This window comes from Grampus griseus, assembly GCF_964374135.1.
Source record: "Grampus griseus genome assembly, chromosome: 8".
NCBI classification, from domain to species: Eukaryota; Metazoa; Chordata; class Mammalia; order Artiodactyla; family Delphinidae; genus Grampus; species Grampus griseus.
In genome coordinates this window covers 79,402,518-79,424,089 of record NC_139002.1, presented here as the reverse complement: position 1 = coordinate 79,424,089, position 21,572 = coordinate 79,402,518, and the positions used below count along the sequence as shown (strand labels likewise).

General features: G+C 34.5%; 1 protein-coding gene across 1 annotated transcript in view; it reads right to left on the bottom strand.

Annotated features, from left to right (window-relative positions):
* ANO3 (anoctamin 3) overlaps positions 1 to 21,572 on the bottom strand; it is a gene marked incomplete at both ends in the record, with an annotated part of 413,216 nt that overhangs the window by 105,874 nt on the left and 285,770 nt on the right. The window contains 2 exon segments of the mRNA XM_082660958.1: positions 7,209 to 7,309; positions 18,212 to 18,370. Of these exon segments, the coding sequence (XP_082517084.1) occupies positions 7,209 to 7,309; positions 18,212 to 18,370 (260 nt within the window).

Sequence of the window (21,572 nt, the reverse complement as noted above, 5' to 3'; positions counted from 1 at the left end):
GAGCAAGATTAACATGGTAAGATTCAGGGAACTTTGACTAATTTGGTAATTGCTGGGGTATAAATTGCAAGTTGAGGATAATAATAAAAGAGGTGAGGGGATGGTGAACAAGGCACAGATGATGAAGGGTCTTACCACTGATGCTAAGGTTTTTGGGTGAAAAGTTATAGGAAGATATTGAGTGTTTTAAGTAAGTGTGTAGCATTCTGATTTTAGAGAAACTAAATATTCTAGTGACAGAGGTTAATTCACCTCCTAAAAGATTCTCAATAAATCCACATCTTGGAGCTCAGGAATCTCATTCAGGGCCTTCTAAAATGCTTCTTTATCCCCACCCACCAAAACCCATTCCAGAGAATCAGAAAACTCCTCCATGGTGTGGTATCTAGAAAGCAGGGCCGAGAGTCAGGACAATTGATATTTAGTCCTGTGTTATTAACTGCTTAGAAAACTTGAAAAGCCTTCTGAGCTACCATATTTCATTGCAATCACCAGTCATAATCCTAGAAAAGAATTTTTAAGTTGTCTCTGCAATACTCTAACACTAAATTCAGATATGGAGTTTCAAGGTTTGCTCTGTCTAGCCTAAACTCACACTTTAAATATCACCCCCCCCCTCATTTTATCAGACATACACAGGTTTGTGTGCATACATCATTCAATCAACTTGGTGCTTTGTGACCACCTAGAGGGGTGGGATAGGGAGGGTGGGAGGGACGGAGACACAAGAGGGAAGAGATATGGAGATATATGTATATGTATAGCTGATTCACTTTGTTATAAAGCAGAAACTAACACACCATTGTAAAGCAATTATACTCCAATAAAGATGTTTAAAAAAATCCCTATTGTACTATAAACCCATCTTCTCTCTGAACCTCCTCTACAAAGTACTCTCTTGCACTATTTACCTCGTATTATATAACTGTTCAATGACTATCTTCTATAGGAGACTGGGTTTCTTGAAGACGGTAGCTTCAGTTCATCTGACTTTGTGTATACTTGGCACATTCTTTGGTAAATAGTAAGCATTCCGATGGCTGATGAATAAATGAATGGGCTTTTGTTTAATTCACAGTTGCATTTATTTCCTTCAGTGCCTGAGGGCACTCTGAATTTAATAAACATTTACTAAATAAGGTATCACTTTAAAAAACTACAAATGTAGAAATTGGTTTAAAATAATTTTCAGCATCAAAAAAATCTAGGAATGTGATTAAGAGGAGATAAAGATTATGGTTATAATGATCAGTTGTGGATATGGTAAGGAATAATATAAAAGAACAAGGTGGCATTTGGATAAAACATTCTTTTTATTGCTGCTATTTTGAAATATTTCTCTCAAACATTTTCTTTTTTATTTTTGAAATGCTTTGGGAGAAATAAGAACAAGTGAAGGAAGAAAGTCATACAAGATGAATACACATATTTTTTAAACTGCTTATACTGTAAGAACAAATAAAATTAAGAGACTCATTTTTCCTAATTAACTAACACCCTAGTTACCAGTCAAATCTAGGATGAACTATGTGTGACAATTAGTGCTGTCAAGTCCTCTTACTTGAGGACCGGTTAGGTTATTGTTTATCTTGAGGACATGCCTGTAATGGGTGTATCTGCTTGGCTATAGAAAAGGGTGAGATTTCTTTTTGTATTTGCAATCTCAGTGAATTGCCTGTGATGCATGTTGCACTCTGGTTTAATGTTTATTCAGTGATTAAAGGGTTATCTTTCTCTTCTATGTTTGTGGAGAAGTTTCCTTGGTTGGAGGAGATTTTGTTTTTAATTATATTTCCCCAACATATACAAGTGTACCTTTAGTTCATGCAGTCAATAATAACTTGCAGTTTTCCTTAGTTCTTCTGCATAAATGAGCCTGCAGGACCAAATTATTTCCTACCCACTATCCTCACTCCATAATTTATTAACTGCATATTGTTCATGGACAGAGTTTTCTTTATTTTCCCTTAATTTTTCATTTGAAAGATTCTTCCATTCTACACCTTGCATCAAGACAGCATTTATCTACCTACCTACTTACCCATCTATTACAACAACCGCTCAAAATTATAAGTAAATGCTTATCTCCATCACTGTTTCCAACCACTGTTTCACACAGCCAGTGGCCACTTGTGGAGATGTCTGTGTGGCCAAATGAGAAGGACAGACGGTCACATGGGTGCGACCCTGGGTCCCTGCTCCTTGTCAAGCAAAGCTACTGCACTGTTATCTATTCTATATTTTGGGCTCCCTGTATGTTGTTACATTATTTTATTTTTGAGTGAGATATCCTGTGCATAAAAAAGTGATCTAAGTTTAATCCCAATTGTGATAAAAGGTTGTTCTTAATGTTTTAAAAAATTTTCCCCCAAATTTGCTATGATTAAAATATTTGTGGGAGGAGGAGCTTGAGGAAAGATGGAAGGTTGACCCCACCTTTGGACTCAACCTGAGAAGCTACAGGGTGACTGAATCACCTTAAAATATGTTTAACCAATTTAATGTGAGAGAAGGGTAAGAATGAATAAGAATCACCTTTGAATCAAAAGAAAAGTAATGAATGTGGGAATTGATATTTCTGGAATGTACAAGACACAGGCTATGTCTTTCCTGATAGAATAAAAACTAGAAAATGTGGACTATTTTAACTCTCCAAAATTTCTTGGTTAGTTTGGAAACATCAAGTCCAATACGCAAGCCATATCTACTTTGGAAAAATAATCAAGAAAAGAAATAGCTAGAAAATTTATGTATATAAAATTCTACACATGCAGAATATCAAGCATAAAATTTAGATAAAATGCTGAAGTTTCAAGTTCATACAGTAAGTTACCAGAAAACTTTTGAAGGAAGGGTTATAACTCTAATAATTTTTTTCTGAATAAATTTGCAGCTTTTCTTTCTGAAATGCAATATATAGGTTTCAACACTGAATATATACATGGAATAGTCAAGCACGGATATGTTTTTATGCATAAATCTTTAAAAAATCTTGTCTTGAAAAAAGATATGTATTTTTCCTATTTAAGTTCTTTGTTATTCTTGTATATTTTACTTTTAACACAATATATATGTTCCTAAATATGATAACAGTTGACATTTGGAAAATGAATTGGTAATCATGAAAACACTTTGCCACTTATTCTATGCTTGAATAACATTCTCTTTTTATGAGCTGACTGCTATCCCAAATTTTAGGTGTACCTTATAAATAAATCAGAAGTTGGTTACTAAGGAGTTAGTTAATGCTACATCTATTATTTAAACTGATCTGTAAATATGTTCTAAAAGAACTCTGAGTTCCAGCATTTCTCAAACTGTTTTCCCAAGAACATCATCATATTAAGATTTTAAAAAATTCATCATCAGATGGAAATTAAGGAAAGACTTCTCTGTGTAACTGTCTGTTGGAATTTATAAAAATTATAAGAATTATTAAAATATTAAAAATCTTCAAGACAATATTTCTCTATCAACTGTAACAGAATCACTTGGGATGCTTGTTAAAAATGCCCAATCTTATCCCTGACCTAATATGCCAGAATCTCTGGATGTAGCTTCTAGGGACCTTCATTTTTACTAAGTTTCCCAGGTGATTCTGATGTATTCTGAAGACTGAGAACCACTTCTCTAAAAATTCCTACAGTAAATAAACTTATTGTTTAACTTAGAAATTCAGGAACATATTTGGTCACAGGATATTTTTCTTTTACATCCTCTGGAACCAGTGTTCCTTTGACAAACTTTGAGGAAAAGCTGTATATTTTCTAATATTTATATTATTAAATCAAAAGAATCACAATGGCATTTTCCAAAATTTCAGTAATGTGGAAATTGTGAACATTATCTTGAAAAACATATCATAAAGAAGAAATTTGAGCCACATCATCAATAAAAAGAGACAGTAAGTGTATACATTTCATGGTTTTCATATTTCTTTCTTTGGATGTATCAGAACTCTTCTTTCAAATGCAATCTTACCAGAAAATAAAAATGAATGTCATTTATAAAAAGCAAAACCATCAACTGAAGAAAACATCTTATTCAAAACTTCCGTTGAAATAGGACACTATGGCACACAGATTGGAGACCTAGGACCTAATTTATACAAACTGGAGACACAGTCTGGTAAGGGAATTGTTTTTAATGAACTGCTAAGTTAAAGACACAAATAATTAAATTTGATACAGATTTTTAAAAAAAACAAAGTTATGAGAATATTGATTAAAGTCAGAGTTCCTCAAAATTTATCTGAAAAAGTCAAGAGTAAGGGAAATGAGAGAAAAAGGTCAATGTGCTCTAACAGACTTTCAATTTTTAAAATTAATAAAATCCAACTGAGATGGTGGAATGAGCTGTATGAAATGTGTGATGCTGTAGATTCCGTTGCCATCGTCTTTGTAAGACTTTTTCCCTATAAACTACAGCAGAATGGACATACTTTGAAAGTATATTGACAAAGAAAGGAAAACCATCTTTGAAATTATGAATGTCAAATATTTGGTGTAAAGCAAACATGTTAACCAACATTTACTTTTTCACTGAATGAAAGTATAATTTCAAATTAATAATGTGTCTTTGCCAGGGACTAAGAATCAAATGATGACAAATTCCCCCTTGGATAGCAAAAAAGGATTCACTCTTTCGGACCCCTGGCAAACAAGTGCTTTGTATAAAGTCCAGAGGAGATAAGTGGAAGATATGCTCCTTTTTTTGATGGAATATTTTAACACAATGTTCAGTTAACCTGAAGAGCAACTGAATACTGAAATCCACTGAAATGGCACACTTTGTGATGGTCTCTAAGGGTTTCCTCCTTTTAGATCTACAAGGAAATTAGTTTGTGCAAAAATTCAACTATACCTCTGCTCAGAAACAATGGTGAAATCACAGGAATAGGGGCAGGATAAAGGTATGTGAAATCAGGCTTAATTTGGAATGTTTTAGCAATTTCACCCTGATATCAGAAAGTAGGTTATTGTCTTGGGTGTCACACTTCTTTTGCATCTTTGTTTATATCCTGCAGTCAAAATAGAACTCGTTTAAAATAATTTTGTAAGAATGTAAACAAATAAAATAATAGGGACCCACAGTCCCACCCATCAGAAGCAATCATGTTTAGCATATTATATTTTCTTCTAATTTTATTTCTATTCATTTTACATTGTTGAAATCTCATTGTATGAATACATGCATATCCTTCACATTTTATTTAAATTTATTATTTCACTACAATCATTAATAAATCCTTGTACCCATTTGTTTTATAAATGAATTATATCGCATTGCAAGGGTATATATAAATTATTTAAATCCTCTACCATTGAACATAGGAGATATTTCCATTTTTCATAATTATAAATAGTACTTCAGGGAATGTTTTTACATATTTTTCAATTATCTTCTTAAGATAAAAAGTGGTTATGAAAAGTTTTAAGTCTCAGAAAATAATTTTAAATTCAGTTTCAGAATATTTTATGAAATTTGATTCTCACCCATAAATCAATAGAGGTGATTATTCACCATATCTATGCGAGGTTTGAAGAGTACTACTTGCGAAAGTCTTTGATAACTTCATAAGTTAAAATGAAGCTCATTGTTTTAATTCTGCATGATTTTGTGTAGCATGCATATATACAGACCAAACAAGAAGAAAGCAGATAGAGCAAAGGCAAGTATTCTCCCATTATCAGCTTGTAATAAGTCACAGGCATGTATTTCACAAGACTTTTTAGAAGGAGACGTAGTGTCAACAGGAAAAAATTCCTCAAAACTCAAGACATGAAGAGTTGCACAGTGTATACTTACCTAGTTGTACTCTCAAGTTTGGTTCAGTAGAATGACCTGAATTAAAAACAGTCCTCTGTAGACTCCAAAATATCTAATCATAATACAAATAATATCTCATAGGTCCTTACTTGCTTCTTTCAGGGACCAAGTTTCATAAAAATGTACAAACTTCAGGTTTTTGTAGGTATCTTATTAATAATTTATATAAGGTGCCAGAGAATTCAAAAGACTTTACTCATTTTCTTTTGTTTTTTATTTTATTATTATTATTTTTGCCAAGCTCTTCGAGGTATTATTTACCTATCTTATAAATATCATCTGTACAGAGAATTTTGAAACTTTTACCCAAGCAGGAATGGGAGTCAATTTAGGTATCTAATTCTAATATTGTCACAGTAAGATTCCTCTGTAGTTGCCAACACTTAATCAATTTCTGTTTTGTGGGCAATGACTGTGGCTGCATCTTCCAAAGCCTGAGGTGTTTCAGGTGACTAAAAAGACAGTGATCAACATCCCATATTTCATCTTGAATACTGCAGAGGCTTGTCATGAGACCTGAGGCTGTCAGCACTCTTACAGAGTTGGCCTCTTCCATGCCACCAGGTCTGAGAAATTTCTCCATATTTTTGAATTGCACTCTTAGTGTTCATTCATATTCATTATCTAGAGGTTCTTTTACTTGGTATCTTGTTACCCTAGACATTTTTAAACCTTCTTAGCAGTTGATAAAGCATACTGAGCTCCAAAAAAGTGTAAATGTTCGTATCTTCAATGTGAGTTAAAACTTTGCACATAGTAGAAACACTTGAATTTTATTGTGAGAGATCATGGAGGAAAATGATAGATTCTGCATATAACACAAAACACACAATATGGGGAAACACATCTATTCAATTTTTGCTTGCCTATAGGAAGGACTGAAAAATCTTTGAACTGAGAAGGCCTTTTATTACCATTTATCCTTTGGCATTGAGGACAGAGCTAAGAAACCATCTGGTCGAATTCCACCTGAGGAATGATTCTTGCTAACTGCTATACAGAAGAAGAACACTGTATTTGTACACATAAGGATGCAACACACTTACATTTCCTGAGTTTCACAAAAATAAGAGTCCCATCTACCTATATTAAATAAGAAGTGAAATTGATCTTGGGAATTGTAAGTTAAAATTTGAAAACAACTATTTTTCCCCTCCCTCTAGTCAAGTCCAGCTAGAAATGATATAGCTGGGAACCAGAACACTTACCACATTAAGCAAGCAAATTAGAAGGAAAGATAAATGTCCAAGGTAAGCTAAACTTTGGAAGAAAAAGCATTTCTTCTGTAGAAAGAATTACATTGATTGCTCTCAAGTTTTTCAAAAAACAGGCTCATCTTAATATACATTGAGATAGAATGAAATAAAATTTGAAAGTACCTGAAGGGCATCCTGATATTCAGCCTCTCTGCATACTTGCACAGCGTGTCCCATGGAATATGAATTTTAATAAACATGATATCCGGGTTTGCAACAGCTGGCTGCAAAGGACAGCAGAACAGATACCACTTAGAGCTGATAATATCATGCCACAATTTGATCTGAGAGGGAAGGACATTTTCCCCTTGCCTACACATGAATCATTATCACCCATTTAAAAGGAATTTATATGAATAAAATTTCTTAATACAGAAATACCTTAATCAAAATGTAATAATGCCATTGAATGCAAGTAATAATCATCCATGTGAGTTAGTGCATTTTCTTCCTTTGATCATTATCAAGATCCAGAATCCCTAATCAGAACAATCATGAGCCCATTAGGAATCTGAAGTTCTTCTTGTTTGACACCTTCTCATGATCCTCTCATTCCTGCTCTGGGGTGGCGGGGTGGAGGGCAGTGGTGGTAGTGGTAAAAACAACACTGACAGTTGCTACCAGTTATTCATTCACTTATTCTTCTAGCACATTTTATTGAGTAATTACTCCTGTAATTAAAACGAGGTCCTGTGAAAATCCTGGGGATAAACAGAGTATAAATCCTACAAGTCTCTAGCCTTACAGAGCTGTCAAATTTGCACGCTTACTCGAACCTTAACAGGTTAGTATACTGTTTCCTGCAAGAGATCATAAGACTTTGTGTCTTTGATCTAGACAAGAGGTTTTTAAGCAAAATCAAGTGTGCATCAGAATTAGCTAAGGAGCTTTTAACAAAATTGAGTACTCTGGTCTAATTCTTAAGAATTCCCAGAATTGGATTCCATTGTTCTGAATATTTTTCTCGTACCACTAACAGAGAATCAGATGCCTTTCTGAACCAGATAATCATCAAGATTCCCAGATCTGGTCCAGTAGTCTAAAATAAGTAACTAAATAATTGACCATTTTGTCATTATATATCACTAATGTTCATATTATACTTAAAAAAAAAAAAGCCTAGACAGTTATTTTCCGAAATTCCTACAATAGCTGAGGCCCATAGAGCAAGAAAGAAGTTTGTGGCCACTGTAGCACTGAATTCCACAGAGCATATTCCTCAAATGATTAGAGAAGCTGAATTACGTCAAGGAAGAACTGCTCTTCGCTTCCATTTAGGCACAACATGTCAGGTTACAACTGGACTCCACTCGGTTAACATTCTTCCTTTAAATTTCAACTAGATGGAACATCTCAAGAAACATAACAATCTTAAAAGCTCAAAAGTATGGAAGAAATTTATCAGTCTAATTTAAAATTATATATTTAAAAATTAAACTGTACAATTTTATATTCATATATTCAAAAAACTATGTTTTAGATATGGCTAATTTCATGAATTTGCCAGAACATATTTCAAATTTGTAGTACCCACATTTTAAAACAGTATTATTAGAGAGCCACGGGACAATCATTGGAATAATACTCAGCTGTAGACAGCAGGCTGATCACCATTGACACTGGACAGGCACTTTCACAGACTAGCATTTGGAAGTGTTTGTTCCCTGAAGTATTATGAAAAAAGGGGGGATCATTCCAAGGTCAAGACAATTTAGGGTTTCTCACTAGAGGACTTGTGAGACATTTTAATATGCATGTACTTGCTAAAATATCCGAGAAGGTAAATAAAGTAAACAGAATTTCCAAAATTTTAGACCATGTGTTATTTTTTCTTTATAGTTTATTGAGGTACTAGGTATTTTTCAAATCACCAGGGGGAAATAGCAAAAGGTGCTTCCTGTGCAATTTCCAAAGGACTTTCCTACTTCAAATATATTTGTTTTAAATTAAAGATAAAGAATGATAAAAAAAATTAACAATGACAGAAGTCATATTAGGTGTTAAATATCTAAAGGCCTTTGAATTCAGACTAAGTTTACACACTTTAGCTATGCTTGAGGAAATAATGTATATAACTTTTGCTCACATTCTTGCCCCCAATAGTCTATTCGTAGCACAATGGCCAGAGTTATTCTTTAAAACGTGACTCAAATCATATAACTTCTCAGAACCCCATTTCAATTAGAGTGAAAGCCGAAGTTTTTCCAATGACCTACTCAGCCTTTTATAATTTCACCTTCAATATCTTGTGAACCCACTCTCCTACTAATCTCCCTCTCATTCACTCTACTTCCATCATTTGGTCACTTACTATGACTTTCCTGCCCTCACCCCACCATTCTTAACCTTGCTCTATTTTTTCCCATAGTACTTATTATCTTCTAATGAATGAGTCTATTTATGTAAATGCCATGAGAGAAGGGATTTTCACTTTGTTCATTTATGTCTACTGAGCACCTAGTTCTATGCCAGGCACATAGTAGTCACTAAGCATTTGTTGAGTGGATGAATGAATGAATGAGTTAACTTACTTTGAGTACACATTCTATGTAACGTGTACCTAAGCAAGAGATGATGAAGACAAGAAAGCAAATAAACCAGAATTATTCTGGAAGAGGTCTTACGTCAGGATTCAAATTAGCATCATGAATAGCTGGCTTATCACTGATTATTAATTCATTCCTGTCAACCCTTAAGATATGAAAAAATCTATTACACTCAAATAAAGGAGATACTTTAGAAGGATGTTACTTCATTAATTCTACCATTGATGAATGAAACGTCAAGCTGAGTGCACATACAGCTAGAACATTTCTAATTTTGTATGTCTTAACTTAAAAAATATATATATATCTTTTCCAAGCAACGTAAATTGTCTTCTCTTATAATTTCCTCAACTTAATTTCTCTTTTGTTGTACCTCTACTTAAAAACCAAAAAAACAAAAAACAAAAGTAGTTTTATTTTCTTGCAGCTACTGAGCAGGAGGTTGGCGAAGGGCTGGTGTTGGCAGGGAGAAAAATTACTTTCACCCTTGGAATCAGAAGCTCTCAATCTGGCACTATTCTGTTTAGCTCTGATGCAGGCAGGCTTTTCCAAGGGAACAAAGCACCCACCGCCTTCACACATCACATTATTATTTAATTATTCCATCCAAAATTCCCAAGAGGTAGAAAATTCATTCTTGAGAGAAAAGGAAATTTTAAAATGTGTTTTTACACAGTCACTTTACAAGTTGGTGGCAGAGAGCTGAAAAAAGAAAAAAAAGAATATGGTAGCTCACGTATTAAGTCTAAGATAAAGACAAAATGCTGATATAATCTGGAAATACACTTGGATAACAAAGCACCTATCCTGACAGTTACAGATCATCTACCTATTCATTTATACAGTCTTCAAATATGGATCATTATCTCTGATGATGTGATTATCTAGAAACTGTCCACATCAACATACAATTTAATGAAGATTTGAGATGCACTCTGTATCAGGCTCAGTGCTTAACTGGGGAATATAAATTTTAAAAATGGGAACTTGTTCCCTAGGGAATACTCCCATTTTTCAGCTAACAAATCCAATACTTGCTGACATTTTCACAATTTCATTTTCCCTTTCCACCTGCCACAAGCCCTAAATATTTTCAATTTAATAGTTATTAAAATTAAGTTGCAAACAAAGCCCACAGCCTATAATAGTAGAAACTTTAAGAAGAAATAAATGTTTATGATAATGCAAAACGCTGGATTTGATAGTTCAGATAGCTACAAGTATTTAGATACCAGTTAGTCATCAATTAACAAGGTTTAAACTAAAAATATATCTAGGTTCTATCTTGTAATCATGGAGTTAAGTATCTTTCTATGTCTGTTTGCTTAAAAGGGCGATACATGATATTGATTTTTTTTAATAGTGTCAGAATACTAAGAAGTCCTCTAAGATCCTCATGCCCTACTGTCCGTGTCTTGTACAATCTCCAGGATCTGTGAATATTATGGCATATTCACTCCCATGATTAAGTTCTATTATAAGGCACATTTGCTTTTAAAAAAGAGATATTGTCTTCCACTGCAGATAAGTCCCTAAAAAGGACTGGGCTTTTCCTGGCAAGAGAGATTCAAAAGAGCAGAGGGACACAAGGGAGAGTCTCCCTTGCGAAAAACGGTGGGGGGCATGTGGCAAGAAATGAGAATGGCCTCTAGCAGCTGAGAGAGGTACCTGGCTGATAGCTAGCAAGGAGATGGGCAACTCAGTCCTACAACCACAAGAAACTGAATCCTATCACAACCACATAAGCTTGAAAGAGTATCCTGAGTTCCAGGTATGAATGCAAGCCCATCCAACACAATGATTTAAGTCTTGTGAGAAACAGAGCAGAGAGCTCAGCCATGCCATGCCCAAACTTCTGATCTGCAGAACTGTGTGCTAACAAGTGGGTTTTATTTTAAGCTGATGAATGTGTGGTGATTTGTTAAGCAGCAATAGAAAGTCAATATAAACAGTGTCAAACAATCTTGTGGAAATTTTAAGACAATACTTTTTCATGATATAATGTTAGCATGCTTATTTTATTTTATTTAATTTATTTATTTATTTTTGTCTGCATTGTGCCTTTGTTGCTGCGCACAGGCTTTCTCTAGTTGTGGTGAGCAGGGGCTACTCTTTGTTGCAGTGCACAGGCTTCTCATTGTGGTGGCCTCTCGTTGCAGAGCATGGGCTCTAGGCATGCAGGCTTCAGTAGTTGTGGCACGTGGGCTCAGTAGTTGTGGCTTGTGGGCTGTAGAGCACAGGCTCAGTAGTTGTGGCACACGGGCTTAGTTGCTCCACGGTATGCAGGATCTTTCCGGACCAGGGCTCAAACCCGTGTCCCCTGAATTGGCAGGCAGATTCTTAACCACTGTGCCACCAGGGAAGACCCAGCACGCTTATTATATAAACATGTTTTGTTCACTTAAACTGTGTTTGTCATAGCAGGTTGATTTTACACGTTAACATTGTGATAATTAATTTAGTCCTAATTAACTCAACCATTTAAAAAATCAATGTCATTACTCTTAGAATTAGGAACATAAGTAAAAATATCTTTGGCAACTAAAACAACTGTAGAAAGTTAACTTTAATATACAATTTAGAAATCTTAATTTTCCTTGATATTACACTTGGTATTCTAACTCTCTACTGGATCTCCCCCTTCATCCTTCCCCAAAAGCCTTTTAATTTTTTATCTCATCTGTCTTCTGTTTCCTTGATCTTTCTCTTCCGTTTCTTCCCTTTCCTTCTCTTCCCTTCTCTTCCTGCCTCTCTCCATTCACCCTTCTTTCCTGGATCTTCCCCATCATCATTTAAACATCTCATATAAGAAAAAATGAAAACAGGAAGAAAGAAGTGAAACCTCATGAGACCTCATTTCCCTCTCTGGCTCTTGCTCTTCATCCTCCCATTCACAGATGAGCAAGTTGGTTGATGATATTTGCTGCAGCCTCTATTTTTCCATTATCTAGTCACTCTTCAATTCATGACAGTCTAGCTTCCAAGTCCATCTCCTCAGAGAAATTATTCTCACTGATTTCACCAAAGATCACATTCTCCAACTAATTGGGCCTCTTTCTTGTCTTACTTGACTTCTTAGCGTATTTTACCCTGAAAACCAATCTTCCCTGCGACTCCTCATCGCTTCTTCTTCCACCTACATCCAACTGCTTTAACTGTCTATTTTCCTTTCCTACTTTTTACAGGCTCACTCCTAGGCTCTTTTTTTTTTTTTTCCATTCTCTCCAGTGATTTCGTACTAATACACAGCTTATATTACCATCTATATTATAAAGGCTAAAGCATTTACCTTCAGTTTAGACTCCTAATTTGGGCTCTAGACACAAATTTCAAACATTTTTACTTCTACTTCTCAATGGTACCTCAATTACAAGCTTAGGATCTTCCGTCCCAAAATCCCATTCCACTTTCTCCCCAAATTAGCTCTCTTCTGATGGCCAGCAATTTTATACTGGCTATTCCTTCTGCAAATAGTTTTCTGTTCCCTTATCTTCCACATGATGGACTCCTTTTCATTCAGATAACTTTCTTTCACATCACACATGCTAACATAGCTACTTAGTCACACTCTCTATATAATACTATTCTGTTTTAATTACCGGTAATATTCCTTACTATTTAATTTTCTTATATATTTATGGTTTCTTTCCTCCCATGAGAACGTGGCCCATTTTTATCTTGGTTTCTATATGTCCCCAGAATGAAGCATATAATAGGTACTTCATTAATGTTCCTTGAATGATTAAAGAAATTGCTCAAGTCACAAGCTCAAGTTATCCTTGAAATCTTTTCTCTTTCTACCATATCCAAACCACCACCAAATATCTATATTTTAACTTAAATATCTATCAGATCTATTCATTTCTCTCCATTTCTAATGCCACCCATGATCTCTGTGCATATCCAGTCTTGCTTTTAAGTCTATACTCTTTTCAGCAATCTAAAGTTTCATTTTTGAAAACAAATATGGTCATGATATTGCCTGCTTAAATTTTTCAGCAGCTTCCCATTTTTTCTAAGAAAATCATCAAAAGTCTTAAACTACAAAATGGAATTACTTAACCCTAACCATTCTTTCCAAACTCATTTAGTACATTTTATTTCTGGTATTAAAAATACCAGTGTTCTTCCTCCCACCACCATACTGATATTCAGTTGATCCACGCTATGGTGGAGTCTGGCATCAAGGTTTTAAAAGATCCCCAGGGGTTTCTAATGTGCAGCCAGTATTGAAAACCAGATTTCAATACTGGTTTCACAGATGAAAACATCTATCCCTTTTATCCACCTACTTTAACTATTTCATTTTCCAAATCTCAGTTCAAAGTTTGTTTCTTTGATTTTACTTCTCCCTTTCCTTCTTGTCTTCCCTCATCCTCAAGATTAGATTACTGACCTCCTCATAAGCCATTCTAGCACCATTTGCTTCTCTTTTAGGTCACTTAACATGATTTGAACTTATAAAGGGTATTGTAAGGAAGGATTTTAGACTTTATATTAATAAGTGGAGATTGAAAATCACCTTGGATTAGAATAGCTTTATTTTGCAAAGCCACCTAAATATCCTCTTAGATATGCAAGTACTAGTCAAGTGGAAAGAGTAATAACAAGACTTTTTAAAAAAAATTTGCAGCAGTCTCCTTTGCTTGGGTTGGCAGAGTTCCTTAGAGATTTTTGGATCAAATTTCATATGGCTTTTAGGGCCTTTCTGGAGGGAAGATATACCAATTCCTCAACTCTGACACAAAACTAGTATTATCTATTCTGCAGAATTGGGGTAGCCTTAACTCTTCCCATTGTCAGAAAAATAAGTCATTTATCTCTATAAGGAGGTAAATAGAAGGAAAGGGGAAGTAGAGCCTGGTAACTTGTATGAACACGATGGCTACAGTTTGTGGGGATGGTCATTCCAATGAAATGTGCAGCTGAGGTTGAATACTCTTTCTGCCCAGCTGTCCTGGTACTTTATTGAACTGTGGGGACCAAATCCTAATCATGTGAATGTGAACTTAAAAGAGCTGTAATTATGGAACCTAGAATGAAAAGCCATTTGTCCAGGAACAAAGGTACACATGTGTACTCTTTTTCTAGAAAAAATAGAAAAAAAATGGGACATGATGTTTTTTTAAAGAAAAATGGGAATCTTTTGGCAGTAACTGAAGAGTGGGAGCTCAAGAATGAATGGATTTCCCTTAAAAGCAAAACAAAACCCCTTTTGGATGAATAACATCCAGTATTATTCTTGGGAAAACTTGGAGGAGTGAGGGAGAGGAACACACACAAGAGAATCTGGACTTTCCACCAAGAAAACTAGGTGGAGACTGTGAGCCAAGTTATATCTCTTTTACAAGTAAACCATTTTCATGACTGACTCCTCCACAGACTGTATGTTCAGTGAAGGCAGGAGTGTGGTCTGCTTAACTCACCTGATCTCCAACATCTTCATGGAATCTGTCAAAATTACTTGCTGAATTAAGAAATAATTATAAATACATGAGCAAAATAACTACCAGCATTATAATAGCAAGCAGGTATAAACTGCTCTGGGAACAGATGACAATCAGTCACTTATTCATTCTGTTTGTATGGAGATTTTGAGAAATCACAAGGAAATTAAATTAATAAAAACCTATCACAAGACTTGAGTTTGTAAGATTTTTCAATAAATACTTCCTAATTGAATTAATCACTAGTGATATGGATATGCTGGGTTAAAATTCCCAGAGGAAACACAACTAAAGGAGTCAGTAGACACTGAGATCAGAATTCCACTTGCCCAATTCTGTAACACTAGGCAGTTTGTGAATAAATCCTTACCTCATAAAGAGGTAAGGCAGTGCATGGTTCTTATTTTATACATAGTAAAAGAGATTTAATAAATATAAATGGATTAGTTTTGCTAGGGCCACCTTGAGTTATAGTTCAGTACTTCCTATGGATGTTCCTCAGATAACTAATCACAAGACATGTCCTGTGGGAACAAAAAAGTAGGGGTGGTTTCCAATAACATATAAAAATATGGGTGACCACTTTATTCCATTGATAAAGCTTATTAGCAAATTATCCAGATAGTTAAGCAAATAAATCATCAAAGCTTTTGACCTTGTCAATCCACTTATTGGTAAAGTAGCTAAATCCAACCAGTAGTAATTTAGGGGTCCCTCAAATCCTTAATTTAATTTTTTTCTCTCAGTAAGGGAACAGTTGGCTAAATCACCAAATTGTAATACTATGCACCTGAGTAAAAAATATGAGTTGGATCTAAATACACTGCAATTTAAGATATCCATAATACATTGTTAAACAACAGAATTGAATAGCAGAATAGTAAGTATATCATGACCAATTTTATGTAAAAAATTTATATGTGTTTGTATATACATAGAAAATATATTGAGGGACACAACAGTATAATTCAAGATATTATTAGCAAGGCTACCAAAGGAGAAAAGGGTATGATTTGAGAGATGGTAGATGTGCCCCTTGACTTTTTATTTTGTACATTGTTATACTTCTGATTTTTTACTTTTTTTCTTTCTGTAATATGATAAATACATTTTTTTAAAAAAAACCTAGAATGTTTAAAATAGCACGAGTGGTTATTTTTGGATAATAAGAGTGAGGGTTATGTGTTATTTCCTTTCTATTTTTCATTTTTTGCCTAGTGAGCATTGTTACTTTTATTGTTTCACTTGAAAAAAATAGCTTTCCTTAAAGAACACTAAAAAAAACATTTGAAGAAAGGAAAGTTATGAGGGCGTTACATAATGATAAGAGGGTCATGTGTGGGTTAACGTGGTATATGGGAAATCTCTGTACCTTCCTCTCAATTTTACTATGATTCTTAAACTGCTCTAAAAAATAAAGTCTTTTATAAAAGCATATAAGGAACAGGATTAAGAAGAAATAGTTCAAAGTGAAGATGAAACAAACAGATGGAAAGATATACCATACTCTTGGATTGGAAGAATCAATATTGTCAAAATGACTATACTACCCAAGGCAATCTACAGATTCAATGCAATCCCTATCAAATTACCAATGGCATTTTTCACAGAACTAGAACAAAATCTTAAAATTTGTGTGGAGATACAAAAGACCCCGAATAGACAAAGCAATCTTGAGAAAGAAAAATGGAGCTGGAGGAATCAGGTTCCTTGATGTAAGACTATAATACAAAGCTAGAATCATCAAAACAGTATGATACTGGCACAAAAACAGAAATATAGATCAACAGAACAGAATAGAAAGCCCAGAAATAAACCCATGCACCTATGGTCAATTAATCTATGACAAAGGGGGCAAGACTGTAAAATGGAGGAAAGACAGTATCTCCAATAAATAGTGCTGGGAAAACTGGACAGCTACATGTAAAATATGAAATTAGAAAATTCTTTAACACTGTACACAAAAATAAACTCAAAATGGATTAAAAACCTAAATGTAAGGCTGGACACTATAAAACTCTTAGAAGAAAACAGGCAGAACACCCTTTGACATAAATTGCAGCAATATCTATTTTTGATCTGTTTCTTAGAGTAATGGAAATAAAAACAAAAATAAACAAATGGGACCTAAGTAAACTCAAAAGCTTTTGCAGAGCAAAGGAACCCATAAATAAAACGAAAAGACAACCCACAGAATGGGAGAAAATATTTGCAAACAATGTTACTGACAAGGGATTAGTTTCCAAAATTTACAAACAGCTTGTGCAGCTCAATATCCAAAAAAAGAACAACCCAAGCAAAAAATCGGCAGAAGACCTAAATAGACATTTCTACAGAGAAGATATGCAGATGGTCAAGAGGCATATGAAAAGATGCTCATCATTGCTAAGTATTAGAGGAACACAAATCAAAACTACGAGATATCACCTCACACCGGTCAGAATGGCCATCATCAAAAAATCTACAAATAATATAAATGTTGGATAGGGTGTGGTGAAACGGGAACCCTCCAACACTGTTGGTGGGAATGCAAATTGGTACAGCCAGTATGGAGAACAGTATGGAGGTTCCTTAAAATAATAAAAACAGAGTTACCATATGATCCAGCAATCCCACTCCTGGGTATATATCCAGAGAAAAACATAGTTCAAAGGATACATGCACAAAAGAATAGATACATGTATATGTTTAACTGAATTACTTAATCACTTTGCTGTACACCTGAAACTATCAATAACATTGTTAATCAACTGTATTCCAATACAAAATAAAAATTTAAAAACAAAAAATATTAAAACCTAGACATTAACAGTTTGGCAAACTCTTTTCTTTCAACATTTTGTCTTTCTTTTCATAGAGTTTTGTACTTTACATAGAATCATTCCTTCTTTAATTTTTAAAATTGTAAAAATAGTTATGCCCTTTGAAAAATATTTAAATTTATGGAAACATGTAGAGTAAAAAAGGAATATATTTTAAAATAGTACTATACATATGCATTTCTTTTACATTTGGGAGATAATTGCTATACATTTTAAAAAGCCATGTGTTATACACTTTTATACTAAAACATAAACGATCATATCTCTTCCAGCATATTATACCACATAGCTAATACTGTTAAAGCACATACCTCCTTTTCTAACATCAAGCCTTCTGCTCTGAGGTTCTTTTCAAATGTGTTTCTTTTGTCATACTGTATATTTGACTTTCTATAAACCAGGATGTAATCAATCCGCTTTTTGCCATCTTTGAATAGAAGTCCACTGGATGCTATGTAATTCATGTCATTCTGCAAATAAAGCAAGAGTTGTTAATAGTGTGGGTTAGATAAGCACACACGTTTTGCTTTCAGTCACTTCCATTTGAATATTGGCAATCCAATATAAAAATGTGTTTTTTACATTCCAATTGTGAGATAAGAAAAGATCATTTTAAAAGTTTGCAATCTACAGTAGGAGACAAGCTAGCAAGTGACGTTTTAGGATTTGAAATTAGGCAGTCTGACACCAGAACATGGATTCTCTGATGTTAGCATCAAAATGTGTATGTTTTATTCAATAAGACCCTGCAAAAATAATTGCCAACATACATTGAATATTTGCTCAAAATCAGGCCCAGACATAAGTGTTTTACATATTTTAATATTCAAACTTTCATTTTGAAGATAAAGACAACAAGGTTTAAACAACATAAGCATTGAGAACCGAAATTAACATAATGTCCTACATGAAATAATACTCAGATAAGACATTATTTTCCTAAACCTATGTTCAACAACACCAAACCAAACAATTCTTGGGCTGCTTGTTCCAAGAAATACTTGCTCCCAGAATACAAGACTGTGATCCAACTAAAACAGCCTACTTATTAAGACTAATTGCATGCTTATTAAGACTTCTTTAAGGTCCTCCCCTTGCTCTGTCCACCTACCCCAGCTGTTTTTCCCATACTCCGACCAATTTTCAACCAACTTCCTCCCTTGCAAGATTTACCTTAAAATCCTCCAGTCCAGGTCCTAGAACCTTCTGAAAACTCTTCCCTAACTTCATCTTTTTAAAACACTACTAAGACCACCCAGGTGGTATCCTTACTTGCTGTAACTTTAATAAAATTAGTTTTTATGATCAACTGATTTTCATGATGGTCTTTTTCGGGGGCTGGCACTTTGCCAGGAAACGGTTCCACATTACTTGAATTCAAGTTTGACTCCCAGTCCATGCTCTTAACTATTCTATACATTATCCTTCTTTCTCCACATTTTCCATCAAACTATTTAAATATCTGTACCAACTCTCTATTCCATTTTTCCCCATACAGGCATTCTTGAGATTCAAAAATGTCTTAACATTTGGAGAGCTATCTGATAATTTCAGACAAAGGCATCTCCAACTTTTTTGGAGGAGCCTACTTGGGACATACATGCAGCTCGAGGTAAAAAAGTGAGGACCAGAGTAACCTGGTGGCCAAGGAGTCATCCAGGTGAAGCAATAAAAAAGATATCTGAGTGACTGTCATCCTATAGGGACAGGTTAGGCTGCTCAGGAGCTGTCTTTTTAGAAAGAATATGTTCATGTGTGTGAATCTGGGGGTATTAGAGACTCCCACGTTCAAGGACAAGAAGGTTTGCATAGCCTTTTCTTCAAGGAATGAAAAGACTTTGAGATTCCCAGGATTATTTTATTGGTTACTATAAAGTGACTAAACTCCAGCAGAGTCATCAAGGCCTTGCAGTTGCATAATAATGATGATAATAATAGCTATCACTAACTGATCACTTACTATGGTGCCAGGCAGTGTGCCAAGTGCTTTATTCTCATAATTCTTTAAGGTAGATATTGATATGAGTACCAGAAGCCAAAGAGGTTAAGTGACATCCCAGATGTCATGGAAACAGCAATAGTGACACTAGAACTCTCACCTATTTGATGGTGGTCTTGACAACTATATTGCAAAAGACAAGGAAGTATATATACGTGCACATTACTAGGTCTGGGGCTTGAGCAGTAATAGAAGGCTAACTGGCCAAAAGGCCATTTACAGGTCCTATAGGATGGAGACACTGGGGATTTATGGCCAGAGAAGACACAATTAACTTCAGACTTTAGAGTGCTTTTGCCTCCACCACTCCAGAGGTTTCTTTGGCCAGCGTCACCAATGACATACTCATTGATGTATCCCATTAATCAATTTTCTATCCTCTTCTTTACCTTTCAGTAGTTGAATCACTCACTCCACCTTGAAATACATTTTTTTCTTTTGCACTCCCAAGACATCTCATTTATTTGGATTTTTTCCTACTTAAATGGTTCCTTATTCTCAGCTTTTATTTCTTTCTTCCTCTGATTTGTTAAAGGACCAGTCATTGATTCTCTTGCCTTCTTTATCTGCATTCCCTTCCTTGTGATTTCATTCAGTCTCGTGGTTTTAAATAAGAATCTATATGCTGACTACATAATTAATATTCATAGGCTTGTGTATCCAACTGCCTTCCTGATTTCTTCACTTGGATGTCTAATGGACATCTCAGAGTTGACTGTCCAAAATGGAATTCCTTATTTTATCCAAGCAGATATTTCCCCAAACCCTCTTTATTCTGATTGGTTGCAAACCTATCCTTTAAATTGCTCAGATCAAAAATCTCGAGTCATCTTTATTTCCTCTCTTTTCACCCATCTAATATTCAGATCATCAGAAAATTCTTCAAAATACATATAGAATCTGACCACTTTCTAACACCTTCATTACTACTCTTTTCTAAGGTATATCATATATTGACTACATTATTATAATAGTCTGAATCATCTCCTAGCTTCTATCTTTGCTCCTCTAAAGTCTATTCTCAACATGACAGTTAAGACACCTGAGTGATCCTCTGCATTTTAAATGACATTATATAACTCCTCTCTTCAAGACCCTACAGCTGCTTTCCACGATATTCCATTCTTGATCCTACTTTTCCTAATCTATTTGCCTTAGCAACTGTTAAATTCCAACATGTTATATAACACTAAATAATTTACTTATTAATTATCCTTTGTTTACTGTCTACCTTATTCTATTGGAATATAAATTTTACAAAGGTGATAAATTTTTACTGTTTTGTTCACAGAGTATTTCAAACATCTAACCCAGGGCCAGACACATAATAAGCATTAATAGATATTTATGGGAAGAAGGAGGGAAGGAAAGAAGTGAAAGGAAAGAAGGGAATAATCCATAGTTATGTGTATCCAGGTAGGAATAACCTCAAAAATTTAAGGCCATTAAAATATCATGTGGTCATTTCTCATCCTCTCCCCTCCAACATTAACATAAATCAAATTATAATCAAATAAGATGAATGATCACAAAATTGTAGCAGAACTGCAACAGCTATGGCTTTCCCTTTGTGTTATACCATGACGCACTGCCTCCAGGCATCTCCATGGTAATGTAAACAAAGATTGAGCTAAAATAAGATTATATAAAATTTTTCCTCTGCATTTTCTTTT